The sequence below is a fragment of the Podarcis gaigeae genome (genome assembly GCF_964106915.1).
Source record: "Podarcis gaigeae genome assembly, chromosome: 7".
Taxonomy (NCBI): Eukaryota; Metazoa; Chordata; class Lepidosauria; order Squamata; family Lacertidae; genus Podarcis; species Podarcis gaigeae.
Genome location: NC_139683.1, coordinates 15849054 through 15863920, shown reverse-complemented (window position 1 = coordinate 15863920; position 14867 = coordinate 15849054). Strand labels below are relative to the sequence as shown.

Sequence of the window (14867 nt, the reverse complement as noted above, 5' to 3'; positions counted from 1 at the left end):
CTTCTCCGGAGCCGCCACCCCTCCTTTGCCTCGGCCGTTCTCTGCATATTGAACTTGCCACCCTTTTCTCCGTGGGGCAATTGTGGGTCTGTGTGTGTGTGTATGTGTGTGTTTTGGGGGGTGGCGGAAGGATGAGCAGCATGGTGGTGGGTGATCTTGTCTGTTGAGGAGCCTTCCCCACACTGCTTTAATGCACACCATTCCATTCCATTCCATTCCATTCCATTCCATTCCATTATGCCTGCCCTTTCCCTGCCCCATTCTTCCCAGTGTGCATAGGAATTCGTTCATTCCCCCCCCCCCCCAAAAAATATAGTCCATCCCCCACAAGGTCTGAGGGACAGCGGACTGCCCCCTGATGAAAAGGTTTGCTGACCCCTGAACTACGGACTAGCCTGGGAGATATATTGATTTATTGCCCAGGACCAGCATGAGGAGCAGATCACGATGTCGGTTTCACTCAGCGGTATATCGCTGATGAAACCGCCGTGCTTCCGTGTCCCTCCGCTAGCAGCACCCCCTGGATGAAGTTGCCCTGCCAGCCGAGGGACTCAGGAGCACGGCGGTTTCATCAGCGATATACCACTGAGTGAAACCGACATCGTGGTCTGCCCTCAAACCACTGCAGAAGGAGAAACAAACTGCATCAGTGAGTGCCGATACAGCTTATTTCTCCCTCCGCATCTTTAAATTGCTTGGCTGAGGGGCACCCAGTTGTCGCTCCCTTCAGCAAAGCATTTAATGTAGCCCCCAGTCCGGCAATGGCAGCAGGATGGGGGCTCCATGAAACTGCCCACTCATCTGAGAGACCCTGATGTCTCAGCAGCATTGGATCGCTCAGCTGGGGTGGGAGGGGGGATGCTTCTTCTACGCCACAGCTGCGCGAAACCCAATGCTGCTGTGGCATCAGATGGTTCAGATGGGGGGTGGAAGAAGCCTCCCCCCCACCCCCATATGAGCAATCAGATGCTGCTGAGGCTGGCTGCGGACAACGCAACTTGTTTCAACCTCGCAGTATGTCGCCGAACCATGATGTCTGGCTGGTGATACACCGTGATGTTGAAAATCTAACAGCACCCATCCCTACTATAAAGGTAAAGGGACCCCTGACCATTAGGTCCAGTCATGGACGACTCTGGGATTGCAGCGCTCATCTCGTTTTATTGGCCGAGGGAGCCGGCGTACAGCTTCCGGGTCATGTGGCCAGCATGACTAAGCCGCTTCTGGCGAACAAGAGCAGTGCACAGAAACACCGTTTACCTTCCTGCCAGAGTGGTACCTATATATCTACTTGCACTTTGACGTGCTTTCAAACTGCTAGGTTGGCAGGACCTGGGACCGAGCAACGGGAACTCACCCCGTCGCAGGGATTCGAACCGCCAACCTTCTGATCGGCAAGCCCCAGGCTATGTGGTTTAGACCACAGCGCCACCTGCTGTCTACTACAGACTGCCTTATATTACTGAAACCATTCTTATTGTGGTGCTGATCTTTTCCTAAATGGATGATAATATACAATGTGCGAGCTGTATGTTCAGTTTTAACATTTTGCATATTACATTTCAGGCCGCAAACGCATGGAAACTCAGAGTTAAAAAAGCAACCTTCCAAAACCAAGCCACAACGAATCCCATTCATTACCGCCAGCTCATCTACATCCTGTTGCACTCTAATGGTGGTGATTTCACAGTCAATTGAGCTCCTTGGCTGGGTGGCTTTGCACCATACCCTTAACAGTCTTTTAAAGGCTGATCTAATGAAGAACAGAGAATACCTTTCTTAGTTGGAATCCTACAGCAAGTTCTTGACAGAACTAGTTTTACAAATATGTAGCATTGCTTTCTTTCCTCAATGAGCTCAAGTTCATCTCCTAAGAGATACTTTTCAAAACTAGCAATATCATGCCTGAAATGAGTCAATAAAATTCAGCGACAAAAAGGAGGGAATAAAACTGCCCTTTCTTTCCCCATTTGACTTAAAGGTTTATTAGTTGCTCCACTATAGCTTACTTTTTTACAATATGCCCAACATGAGCACTATCCACAAGGTTCGAACACAAAAAAGAAGTCACAATACTTTCTTTCCCACACCAACTCATCTTCCACAGAAAAGGAGGGTTATGTACAATGAAAGGGTTTGAGCCAAATTAAAACCTCACAAAAATCAGACATGACCTCATTTCAAAGCTTTCCTTCCACCTCATTCCGTACCCACCACATACTGAGTAAACTTCATTTCGAATTTTTGAAATCTAACTTGGAAAACTCAAAAGGCTAAACTGATTATTCATGCATAGTCCAGAGGATGTAAACACCTCAGTCCTGAAGGACAAACTTCAAGCCAGAAAGAATTTTTGACCATTTATTAAGAAAACATGTTAGCTCAGTTTTTAGCCTTTGATAATACTATGGCTGCTGCACAGGTGGTGACTTGCATGTATAAATAAGAAATTCCAGCTCAAACATCACAGGCAGAACTTTCACTACCATCTCATGCCTTCATAAAACATGGTACTCTTCCATGGAGTCAATTCATACACTCAGAAAGGAGTCATAGAGTGAGATGATCAACAACAATCAATGTTCATGGTGTGCAAGTTACAGATAGGTAGCCGTGTTGGTCTGCCATAGTCAAAACAAAAAAATTCCTTCCAGTAGCACCTTAAAGACCAACTAGGTTAGTTCTTGGTATGAGCTTTCGTGTGCATGCACACTTCTCCAGATAAAGAAGAAGTATCTGAAGAAGTATCTGAAGAAGTATGGTATCTGAAGAAGTGTGCATGCACACGAAAGCTCATACCAAGAACTAACTTAGTTGGTCTTTAAGGTGCTACTGGAAGGAATTTTCATGGTGTGCAAATTAGCCCTAGCTTTCCAATCTTGCTTTTTTAGTTGTTGAAATCTATCCGAATCTGAAGGCTTGGAGCATGTTACTACCAGCTAAGTAGCAAGAGGAACAACAAGAGGATACCCACTACAGTGGTACCTCAGTTTTCGAACAGCTTAGTTCCCGAACAACTCAGTACCCGAACACTACAAACCCGGAAGTAGGTGTTTTGGTTTTCAAACTTTGCCTTGGAAGCGAAACGTGCTCATGAGCTTTCATTTTTACTGTTGTGCAGCTCATTTGAGTCCCCCACATAGTAATTAAGGGTTTTTCCATCTTGTTTTTTCATCTTGCACAGCAAATTTAAGTCTCCCGCATCATAATAAAGGTTTTTTCATCCCATTTGTATCCTTGAGCAGCTAATTGAAGGCCCTCCCATCATAATTAAAGCCTTCCATTTCTGATTGCAGTGTTCTGAGGAGATATTTGGTGCTTTTGTTTTTTCTATTTTTTGTGTTATTGTTTGTGTGGCTTTTTCATTTTTGTGGCTGTGGCTTGTTTTTCATTTTATGAGTGATTGATTGATGTGTGACTGCAAAAATGGATAAAAGCCCCCCATCCAAACAATGACTATCATCAGTGCAGGTAAGAAAAAAAAAATCATCTACAATACTGTCTTATTTACTTTATCGTACAGAAAATTGATCACCGCTTTCATTTTATGGATCAATGGTCTTGTTAGATAGTAAAATTCATGTTCAATTGCTGTTTTAGGGGTTGTTTTTAAAAGTCTGGAACGGATTAATCCATTTTGCATTACTTTCTATGGGAAAGTGCGCCTTGGTTTGGGAACGCTTTGGTTTTGAACAGACTTCCAGAACCAATTAAGTTTGAGATCCAAGGTACCACTATATTTCAAGTCAGAACTACCACATGCTAACTTATCACTTTACACTTTACATTTGCTATTTTACTGCCACTTTGGAGAGGTCCTGTTGAAGCTCCCTGCAATCCTTTTTATTTTATTTTGTTTTACCATCTTTAACAAATCGTATGCTATGCCAGTAAATGCAGTCTATCTGTACACTTAATTCTTTCCAGAATCAGACGCAAGCCCAGCAAAAAGAAACCATCCGTAAAGCGATTCTTAATTTGTGCCTTGCCCTAATGGCATTTTCATATTTTAAATCTTTTAGTGATTATCACACATAATAAGCACCAGAAATAATAAACAACACAAGTCTCAACTTCAATATGAATTTCAGGGATATTGAAATCAACTTACTTTAAAGTAAATATGATACAGGAATATTCTGTCTCTAATTATCACCAAGGGACAGCTTTCCGAAATGTCTGTATCTAGAGGGAACTTGTGGTTAGATACTAAATACCAGTGGGTTCACAGACAGAAATGGGCCATATTTTATGTAATGAGAGGTAGACTCCTTGGAACAGAGGCTAGTATTTCACAGAAACCATTATTTATTTTGTTCTCTTTTTCACATGTGCATTGGTCCTGTTCAAATATGTGACTCACTGTAGAGGAATCTATTTAGAGGACCATTATGGTGGAGGGGGTGTCTTATGGGTATGCTTACTTTCCATACACATGGTAGCAGCTGAGAAGTGGAGGTCTGGATTGACATCTTTTCACTACATATTCATTTGTATTTAACACTAAAGTTCCGTGGCACTTACTGACACTGAAGGCCCAAGTCTCAACTTAAAACCAGTGCAAGCCTCTTAGAAGCTTCTTACATACTGCTGAAAATGGAGTTTGTTAGGCACATGTAGACTTTTATTAAAAATAAAAATGTATCAAAAATAAAGATATACTTTGGCCAGGGGTACTGTTTTGCTAAGAGAGACTCTGGCCTTTGTTGTGACAAAACAAAAAACCTTTCTCTGGGTTGTACATCTGTCACAGATTTATTTGGCAAGATGCATAGTTAATCTAGACTATTCCAGCAAATTATTATTTCAGCTAGTTAAACTAGTTGGGGCCTCTTTCACCACACCCTTAATATATAAAGATACTACATAGAAGAAATCTTTTTTAGGTGTCTTACTCAAAAATACACGTACAGTATTTGTAAATTGTGGGTGTAAGAGTTGATTGTTTCCTGTTGGCTCAGATATGCAACATTACTATGTACAGTGGTACCTTGGGTTAAGTACTTAATTCGTTCCGGAGGTCCGTTCTTAACCTGAAACTGTTCTTAACCTGAAGCACCACTTCAGCTAATGGGGCCTCCCGCTGCCGCCGTGCCACCGGAGCATGAATTCTGTTCTCATCCTGAAGCAAAGTTCTTAACCTGAAGCACTATTTCTGGGTTAGCGGAATCTGTAACCTGAAGCGTATGTAACCCGAGGTACCACTGTATCCAGAATGGCAATTCTTGCTATTGCAAACCGGGATAGTTGGTAGACCACGAGACTCTTAATCTCGGTTGTGGGTTCATGCCCCATGTTGGGCCAAAAATTCCTGGATTGTAGTGGGTTGAACTAAATGATCCTGGTGGTCCATTCCAACTCCACAGTTCTATGATTTGGTGGGAAAGCACTGTCTTCCTCCACAAAGACATGTCTTAAATAAATCCAGCAAAGCTTTATTTGTACCACCCAGAGACTCTGCTTGCACGTGCATCCTTTTTATACAAGAGGGTATGGTGCCATTGGGAGTCAGGTAGGCAGCAGGAACCTAAAGTGTAAGAATGTGCCATCATTTCCCATCAATGTCCACTAAAAGAAATACTTAGCATCACTGTAACATTTTCCCTAAGTAGTCAAAGCACTTCCCATACTTTATCTCAATAATCTTTCCAACCATCCTGCAAGACAGGCCAATGCTATCGTTCTCATCAGTGCTATTTTTCTGGAAAATGAGGTGCTGGAACTCATTATGAACACCTCCTTCATTCTCTCAGAATGACAATGGCGCACAGTTGAGAGGTGCCAGAACTGAGTTCCAATGAGTTCCGCCTGAAAAAAGCCCTAGTTATCATATTTCAGAGCGAGGCTGTAATCTGAAACATGATTCTTTGGAACCATTCCATTGAAATCCATGTCATATCATTTTGGGTCAGTATGGTTAGGATCAGCCCATGAGACAGTAGGATCTAGCCACTAGGTTGAATTCAAACCATGGGCCCCTTTGACAGCTGGGTAAGGCTGCCCAATCGTTGATAATCAACATTATCAAGATGTCAAGCGCAGCATTTTCTTTTGCCTGTGCATTGTCTGAAAGTAAGCAATGCAGGCCGCTGTGAGAACAGGCTGCTAGACTAGATGGATTTTTGGCTTGATCCCGGACTCTTCGTATGTTCTATATTATCTCAAAAACTTCAGATTTGTGAAATACTAAGACTTCCCGTCATTACTTCACTTTTGACACCTATTAAATGTGTTGATCAATCTTGTTCTTCAAGAACACTCATGACTCAAAGCTCACTTCATACCCTATCAAAAAAAGATATTGATCACTATTCCAGAGACGGTAGCAACTATGAACTATTTACTTACTGTTTCGACTCATGGTGACAAACCTCCAGCGTGGGGTCATTATAAATAAAAGCTGCTTCCAGATCGTTGACTCTCACTCTGTATATCCTACATTGTTTACTGTTCAGCTTGATTCTATTCAGATTCGCAACTGTGGGAAATATTGTCAGCTCCACGTAACCCTGCACAGATTTAAAAGAACAACATCAGGGACACAACATATATTTTCTTCTTAAACTGCAGAAGTTTTCGTTCCAAAGCAGTTTAGCTTTATAAATACTATTATAGCTTCAAAATGAGTTTCCTTGTGCATCAACTGAAAGCTTTAAAAAGCACACCAGCTCTCACCAGATTGCTTCTCATACTGCTTGTTAAGGACACACTCTGTGTCAGAAGTGAGAAAGTAACAAGAGTGCAATGTTCCCTTCAATCAACAAAGAATGTCCTATGTACAGCTAGGCTGACCAGATGCAAATGAGGACAGGGCTCTTACATCTTTAGCAGCTGTGCAGGAGGAATTTCACCAGCTGCAGCTTGTCATTGTTGCAACTATTAAAGCAGAGGTGGGAAGCCTGTAGTCTTCCAGATGTCCTTGGACTCTAGCCCCCATCAGTCCCAGCTAGCATAGCCAATGCTCAGGGAAGATGGTCTACAGTCTAATATCTGAAATCACCAGCACCCCATCCCTATATTAAAGGTACAGGAGCCCTGTTTGTGTGTTTGTTTTTTGGCCACCCTACATCCAGCATGAGGCGCCATGATTCTCCTTCACAGGAGAACTCTCCTTCACAGAAACTAGGGGGCACATTCCTACACTTTTCAAAACTTGTGATACTGCTTTGGGTCACATAGCTTGTGATACTGCCATGGCTCACAGAAATACATTAGTGCTTTCAACCAGTCACTGTAAATTAACGGAGCACACCTTATGACTTGGGACAAGACTTAAAAATGCTGCTTGTCCTGAGACACAACCAGACCTTTTGGTCTCTGGTTCTCCCCTTCCTATTTGTTCACACTTATAACTCCAAGCTCACAGCAGCACTTATGAGAGCGCCCCTATTTTTCTCACAACTACCCTATGAGTTAGGTGCCTGGCCCAACGTCACCGAGCGTGTTTCATAACTGAGCAAGGAATTGAAACCACGTCTCCTTGATCCAGTTCCAGTGAAATCTATCACACCGTATCAATTCTCCCTGTGCCATGGTTCCTGCATCTTTTTTTACTCCTGTTTCCTTGCTAAACCAGAAATGTTGTCATGGGCATACAGCACTGTAAGAAAATGTGGCCAATGAAAATGGAGACAGCGGGCACCAGGTCCTCAGAATAATGGATTAGGGAAGGTGTGGAGAACCTTTTGCCCACCAAATGTCACTGAACTACACCCCCACCCCTCAGCCCCAGCTACCATGGCAGGTAGCCAAGGATGATGGGAGCTGCAGTTCACCTGGAGGGCCAATGGTGGCTGACTTAACCTGCCTGATAATTTAACCGATAGGCAAAGCAATCCAAAGTGAAGATGGAAATGACTGGAATGGTGGTGCTGCAAAGGAGGGAAGCAGCGGGTTCACAGATGCATTCCAAACCCTGCCAACAGAGAAGGTTGGGGTGGCAAGTTTTGTTTTTATTGCTACATCAGCTTCAGCCTGGTAGAGCTGAGGGGATCCACAGAGCTTCTGATCCAGCAGACCCCAGGTGACCAGGGCTCTCCCCCACCCAAAAAGGCCCCTTTCAAGGGCCTTCTGCCCACCTGACTGTAGCAGGGGCCACCACTGCAAAACCTTACCCACAGACAGTGCTCCTAACCGCCTAACCGCCTCCAGCCACCAATGGTTTGTGTGTGTGCAGGGTGGGGAAGGACTGAGCTCTTGCATAGCTCAACATGATTACATCTGTACATGTAGAATAATTTGGGCATTTTAGAGGGACTTTTAAGTATATACTTTTACATCACACTGTGAAGATTTTTCCACTAAAATTTCATCCGTGTTCCCAGAGAAGCTACTCAGATACTAAACCCAACCACAGCTCCTTCACAGTACATGTGAAGATATAGCAACAAACAACTGGAGGCAGGATCACAATCCCATCAAAGCCTTCTTCGCTTTGACCTAAAAAACAAAACTCCACCCTAACATAACTATTCAGTTCTCCCCCATGAAACCGAGGAAACAAGAGACACAACTTGGTTGGTGGCACTCATTCATCTGCAGCCCGGGGGGTAAGCACATAAAAACAGAGCATGTGGAATATATTACGGGTTCCTGGGAACACAAAAGCTCATGAAAAATGAAGGAATTTTGCACTGAAATCCATCAATCTCTATCAACACAAGGATGTTGTGCTAGACCCTCCAAACAAGAATTCAGTCATTCATGTTTTATTTGCTCGATAACTCATTTCAGGAGACAGGAATTTTCTTCCCTCTATTTGTAAACATCGGGATGGACTACTGCAATATGCTCTTTGGGACTGCTCATAAACGGCTTTCAGCACACAGCAACCTACCCTGTCAAGTGTGGAACAGTACTTATATGTTGATATCGTTCCACATTTTTTATGTAAATATCAATAAAAATAGGCCTATATAAAAAGGTGTGGAACAGTATCAACATATAAAACCTGAATAAAACTGCATCCTCTGCCTTTTAGCTTTTCAGTGTGATGGCAATGACTTTTAACACTATTTATAAACTACCATATTTACAATTTGTAGATGAAGTGGGATCATCACCCTGCCCCCCCCCCCCCAAATAAAGAATTATGCAATGGCTTTAATGTTGCATATCTCAGGAAATACTTTTCCTGTTAAGAGCCAATCTGGCTATTAAGATCAAACACAAAAATCCTGTCAAAAACCAACCATCTCAATATCAATTATACCAGAAAGTGGAACAAGTTTTTCTCCATAATGGTTTTGGAGTTGTGGAATTCCCTTCCAACAGAAACATACCTGAGCCTCCCTGTGGCAGCTTTTGGAAAAGACCACAATATTTTCTCTTTTAAGAGGGTATTGCATGTTAAGTGAATTTTATTATTTTCTTTTTATGATGCGTTTTGAAGATTTTATTTTCAGAAATAAATTTTGCTGTTTATTAACCTGGGCCCATCTTAAATAAATAAATAACCAATGGGAAAATGCAAAGTTCATCTGGTTTCAATATTTCTAATATTTGAATGGTTTATGCCTAATCTATCCCGGAGGTCTTGGCAGTGAAGCTGATCCTTCACACTTCTTAGGTGTGGCTTTTTTGGCTCCATAAACAATTCCCTGCTGTTGTGATTGCAATCATTTTAACACACTTCAGTTCAGGGTAAACTCTCACTAAAGTCAATTGAGGTAGCATGAAACTTTTGAGCACTTCTGCAAGCAAACTCTAAAATTGTCAATCAGTGGCAGTTGCAGGCCAGCTTGATGGTAAAAAACAAAAGGATAGGCTAGGCAGCTAAAGAAAAGGATAAAACTCCTCTAGAATAACCTCTCTGGCCATTGATATTTTGTAAATATTACAGAAATGTAAGGTTGTTTGATGTCACAAAGTGGGATGCATGGCATACGTAGCATGAAGAAAACACAATTAACCAACTATAAAAGTGAATCCCTTAATAGCCAGAAGAGTAGAGGCTTATGATGTAAACTTTCACTACGTTAATTAAATAGGAACATGGGAAGCTGGCTTATACCAGGTCACGCTATTTGTCCAACTAGTTCAGGACTGCCTGGTCCAACTAGCAGTGGCTTTCTGGGGTCTTGGGCAGAAAATATTTCCCATCACCTGGTACCTGGTTCTTTTTGTTGGAGATTCCAGGGACTGTGCCCGGGACCTTCTGTACACAAAACATATACTCTTCCTTCGAGCTCTATAGTCCCTTCCCCTCAATACAGTGGTACCTTGGGTTAAGAACTTAATTCGTTTTGGAGGTCCATTCTTAACCTGAAACTGTTCTTAACCTGAGGTACCACTTTAGCTAATGGGGCCTCCCGCTGCGGCTGTGCCCCCGCCACACAATTTCTGCTCTTATCCTGAAGCAAAGTTCTTAACCTGAGGTACTATGTCTGGGTTAGCGGAGTCTGTAACCTGAAGCATCTGTAACCTGAAGCGTCTGTAACCCGAGGTACCACTGTATACTTACAACAACAGATTTTCTCTGGAAATTTATGTTGTTGATACAGACCACCTGGTGGGTTGTGCTGGGGAAAGGAAGAAAAAATTCAAAATAAAGATCTTGATGTGTATAACCTTGCAGAGAACTAGAAAATAAGTTATCAGACCATCTGTCTGCCTGCACTCATGTGTCACATAACAGATTTTAGACACAAGCCATCCTGGGCACTTCATCATAAAGAATTATTGCACCCTCCATAAGTGGCCAAGTATCAAGCTGATATCAAGTAAACAATGCCTATATTGTACGTATGAGTATGCACCACATTTAACACTGCAACAAATAGAGAAGATTCCTTCTATATATACTGAGAAAATATTATCTGCATTAATAGAAAACAATTTATAATATCAGTTGTGGGTTCAAAAATATCAGTAAATTTTCTAATATTCCATTATATACTCAAGCAGCTAGACATGTACAAATGAAGCTTCTCTCCTGGGTGGGATTCTAGTTAAAACACATCCACCCCAGCAATTCCAACCCAAAGCAGCCAACTACAATCATGCATTAGTTTTAACACCCTTTTTCCTCTATAGTTCTCAGATTGTTTGGCACTTCACATCACAATTAGCCATCACCAGAAACAAATGTAGATAATTCCCAGTATTTTCTGTATCAAAAGTACAGTATTCTGAAGTCAATGCAATAGCATAACATGAGACGTTAAACTGAGATAAAATATATTCTTAAATAGCCTCAAACCAATAGGAATAATTGACAGTGGCTGAGGCAACCCAGGCCGATGGAAGACGTATTTCATTGTTGTTGTTGTTGTTATTATTATTACATAAAAATATTTCAGTTCAACTTGCTTGTGGATCATTCATGGTACTTTCATGTTCCAAGCAAATTTTGATGCCTAAGGAACTAAGGTCACAAGTCTAATTCTATGTATCTGAAAGTAGGCCTCACTGAATTCAACAAGACTTACCGTACTTTCAAGTTGAAATAGTTAGGAGTGCACTGTACATATTTACATGTATCAGGGAAAAACCAAAAATGCAGTTTCCCACATTTTAATGGAATTGATTTATATTACCAAACTAGTTGTTAAAATGCAACTTCAACTTCTTTCCAGTTTCCTGACCACAATGTAGTTTTTTTAAACAACCTGCAGCTTTCTGGACTCCAAAGGCCTATTGCTTCAGTTTAAAAACATCAACCTATGTTCATAAGAAAAGAAACAGTAGCAGATACTTATAATTTATAAGGTCTTGGGCTCTCAAACCCCTTGTCTCCTTTCTTCCTGTTCATCATAAATAGTAGTACTGAACCTTGATGAAAATCAAATACACATCACAAGCCTCATTAGCAGTCTTTTCAAAGGTAACTTTAATTCTTCCTTTCTTGGCTGATTTCTTCCCATTAAAGATCTTTCACCAGAAAATTTTAGAATAGTCCAAAGAAATGTCCAAAGAGGCAACATTGCCCATAAAGCATTTTTGGAGTGTGAATACTTCAGATTTCGGGAGACCCAACCTACTAATACTGACCTCTTAAATTAGGGAGAATTATATATGTATCAAACTTAGTATCTGTTGTGCAACTTACTGACATTTAATAAGGTAAGGGGATCCTTCCTAGAAAGAGAACTTCTCCCACCCCAGGTTAAAAGATGACAACTTCTGAATCCTCTAGATATATCTCTCTTTTTTGTGTAGGCATTTAGCTATTTACAACTGCAAAAAAAGAGAGATCTCTTGTCTTGTAGTCTATTTACTAAAGAAGCGACAGCAGTTTCCAGTGATTCCTGGCTAACTTGATAGGCGCACTTTTAGACCAAAAACTGATCACTGACTAGGTTTCTATCTGGGAGAAGGAATCCCGACATAATGCAGTATGCAACCTTCCTGATTTGTGGGGGCAGCATCTGGACCTAGAAGTGGGCGAAGCTGCTGCTGAGCTGCCCCCAAACTATCCTAAGGGTTTGTAGTTACCCTTCCTTGAGCCAGGGCCGGGTACAGCCTTTCTCTACAAAGGCGATGCCAACAAGGGGTCTCCTGATCTGAGAGGTCGCATCTGGTTTAAGCAGGTGCGTTGGCAGCTGTCAAGGTCTAGAGATATCTAGCCAGCATGGAGCCCGCTTCCTTTTGGAGCTTGTCTAGGAAGGGAACGCTTTTCCTGTGGGTCTCCCAGGAGGATTCCCGTTTCACGGCAGGGATGTGTTGCTAGAAATGAGGTGGGCATGAGGGCTACTGAAGCTCCGGCTAGGAATTTGGGGCGAGGAGGGAGAGCTTGTTCTGAGGCGAGGAACTGCCGCAACTTAAACTCCCACGGGGGGATACTTCAGCGGGCGCGGCTGCCTTGTTGAGGGGACCCTCGCTAGTCCTCATGAAAAGCGAGTTGCTTTAGGGAGGCGGTGGGTATCCTGTGAGGAAGAATGACGTCCGAGGGAGGCAACGGCTGCAGCTCGGAGGCCTCCTCTAAGAAGGGTCCCGCCGGGGCCTGAGAGCGAAGTCTGGGCGGACGGCGGCTCCCAGGAGGCGAGGCGTCTCTCTCCACAGCCGGCGGCTCCCCTTAGGCCCGCTTCCAAGTACAAAGTCAGCGGCTCGCTTCTAGCGAGGCGGCCGCCATTTTGCTCGCAACCTTTGACCTTACGTTAAAGTGGGCGGGAAGGTCGTCGACGCAGTAGGTTTGTTAAACCCCACCTCTCCCCTCGCGCTCCCGTTTCAGATTCGTCAGCGGGCCAATCAAGAGGCCGCGTCTCACTCGTACGCACGAAGGCGAAGAATGCTCCTGCGGAGCGAAACGAAGCCGCCTATTGGTGGACCCCGTTACCACGGCGACCTGGATTTGCTTTGGGGAAGTAGCTCGCGCCCGTTGGGAAGCTTGAAGGTGGTTTGAGGGAAGCGTTTCGCGCTCGCGCGCAGGCGCAGTGATTCCTGCCTCAGGCTTCCCTAAGCAAGGGCGGAGGAGCCGGTTGGGAAATAATTCTCATTTTCAGAGCTTTTTTTAGTGGCTCTTCCTTAAGTTAGAAGGAGCATGCTTAGGTTTTGTAACTTTCTGGCATAGGCTTCTTCGTTTTGCACCTGTTACGGAGGGGGGGGGCATGTCTTCTTCACCTTCTTCGCTACAATATATCCATTTATTCCCAATTGTCAATGTCAAAAGGGACTAAAATCTATAAAATCCATAGAAAATCAACGTGCCAATTTGCTCAATTTCTCGAGGACTCCATCACCCCTCCCCCTGTCTTCCATAATCCCTCAAGTAAGGTGTCAAGACCCTAATCCTGTCAAAATCACTCTGCCAAACCTTTCCTCCGGGCAATGCCAGGTGACAAACTATGCATACATGGACCATTGTCTTCCCATCACCCTCAGGAAGCGCTTATCTGCGCATATCTCCAGCTCTGCATATTCCCCCCTCCCTCCTCCTATATGTTAATCCGGTGTAACCCAACCTCTCCTTAATGTATTCATGATGTAACTGGGATGTATTTTGCACTGTATTCTGGGACATGGAGGGAGTTTCAAAAGTTCATGTCACCCCTTTCTCGCTGTTCAATCTCGTCTTGAACCTGTTGCGCAATAAACCTTGGATCTCCGCATTTTGCTCCTGTCCGGCTGAGCTCATTTTTCTTCCGCAGGGACCCGTGGATACTTAGTCCGACGAGCTGGGTGGCAGTGTAGCCCCGCACCCAGATTTTAGCCGTAACAAACCTCAGGCTGTGTCCCCTTTGGAAACAAAATTAATATTCTTGTTTGGATTTGGAAACACAATAAAATATAGCAGCACGCCTAGCGCCTCCTAGAGAAGCATTCTTTGATCTGATTTGTAGATGTGCTTCTGAGCAGACTGTGCCTCTTTCCTTTTCATAGAGGGAATCTTCCCATTGACAGTTCATAACAATAAACCATCCATGCAAACGCCAAGAGTCCTGCTGGATCAGACTGTTGCTGTTGGCATCCTCTGGAGAGACAATGGAGTGCACCTCTGGGGGTGAAGTCAAACCACTGCATTACCAGCACCAGTGACTTTCCCGGGGTGCAAGCCTGGGCAGTGTGTCTGGAGGTCCTAGGCTGCCCCGACTACAAGACCCTCCCCCCTCGGCCTCACTGATGTGATCCAAAGGAAAACACAGTAATACTGTTTTGGCATCTGCTTGGCTGCAGGAGTTGCTGGAAGGAGGCATACAAAGCACCATCCAGCCATCTAATTTGGATTTGTGTAGGATTTACTCCTACACACTCCTGGATTTGTGTAGGATTTACTCCTGAGCCTTTTCTTCTCCCAGTGGTTTAGGATCAGAGTTTTCCTTCTCCTAGATGGCCTCCCTTTCCCGGTTGATGAGCCCCATCTGCTCTTCATTTCCCTCTGCAGCACATGCAGAAACCGCCTGCTTGAACGTTGGACCCCACTATTGGTC

The 14867-nt window shown here is 43.5% G+C and overlaps 1 protein-coding gene across 1 annotated transcript in view; it reads right to left on the bottom strand.

The window, feature by feature from the left end:
- Positions 1 to 13102, bottom strand: part of TAF2 (TATA-box binding protein associated factor 2) — a 61571-nt gene extending 48469 nt beyond the window's left edge. The window contains exons 1-3 of the mRNA XM_083749013.1: positions 11700 to 13102; positions 10463 to 10517; positions 6349 to 6509 (exon numbers count right to left, since the gene is read on the bottom strand). Coding sequence (XP_083605139.1) covers positions 6349 to 6509; positions 10463 to 10517; positions 11700 to 11755 — 272 coding nt within the window. The 5' untranslated portion in view covers positions 11756 to 13102. The remainder of the gene's footprint in view (positions 1 to 6348; positions 6510 to 10462; positions 10518 to 11699) is intronic.
- Between the last annotated feature and the right edge of the window lie 1765 nt (positions 13103 to 14867).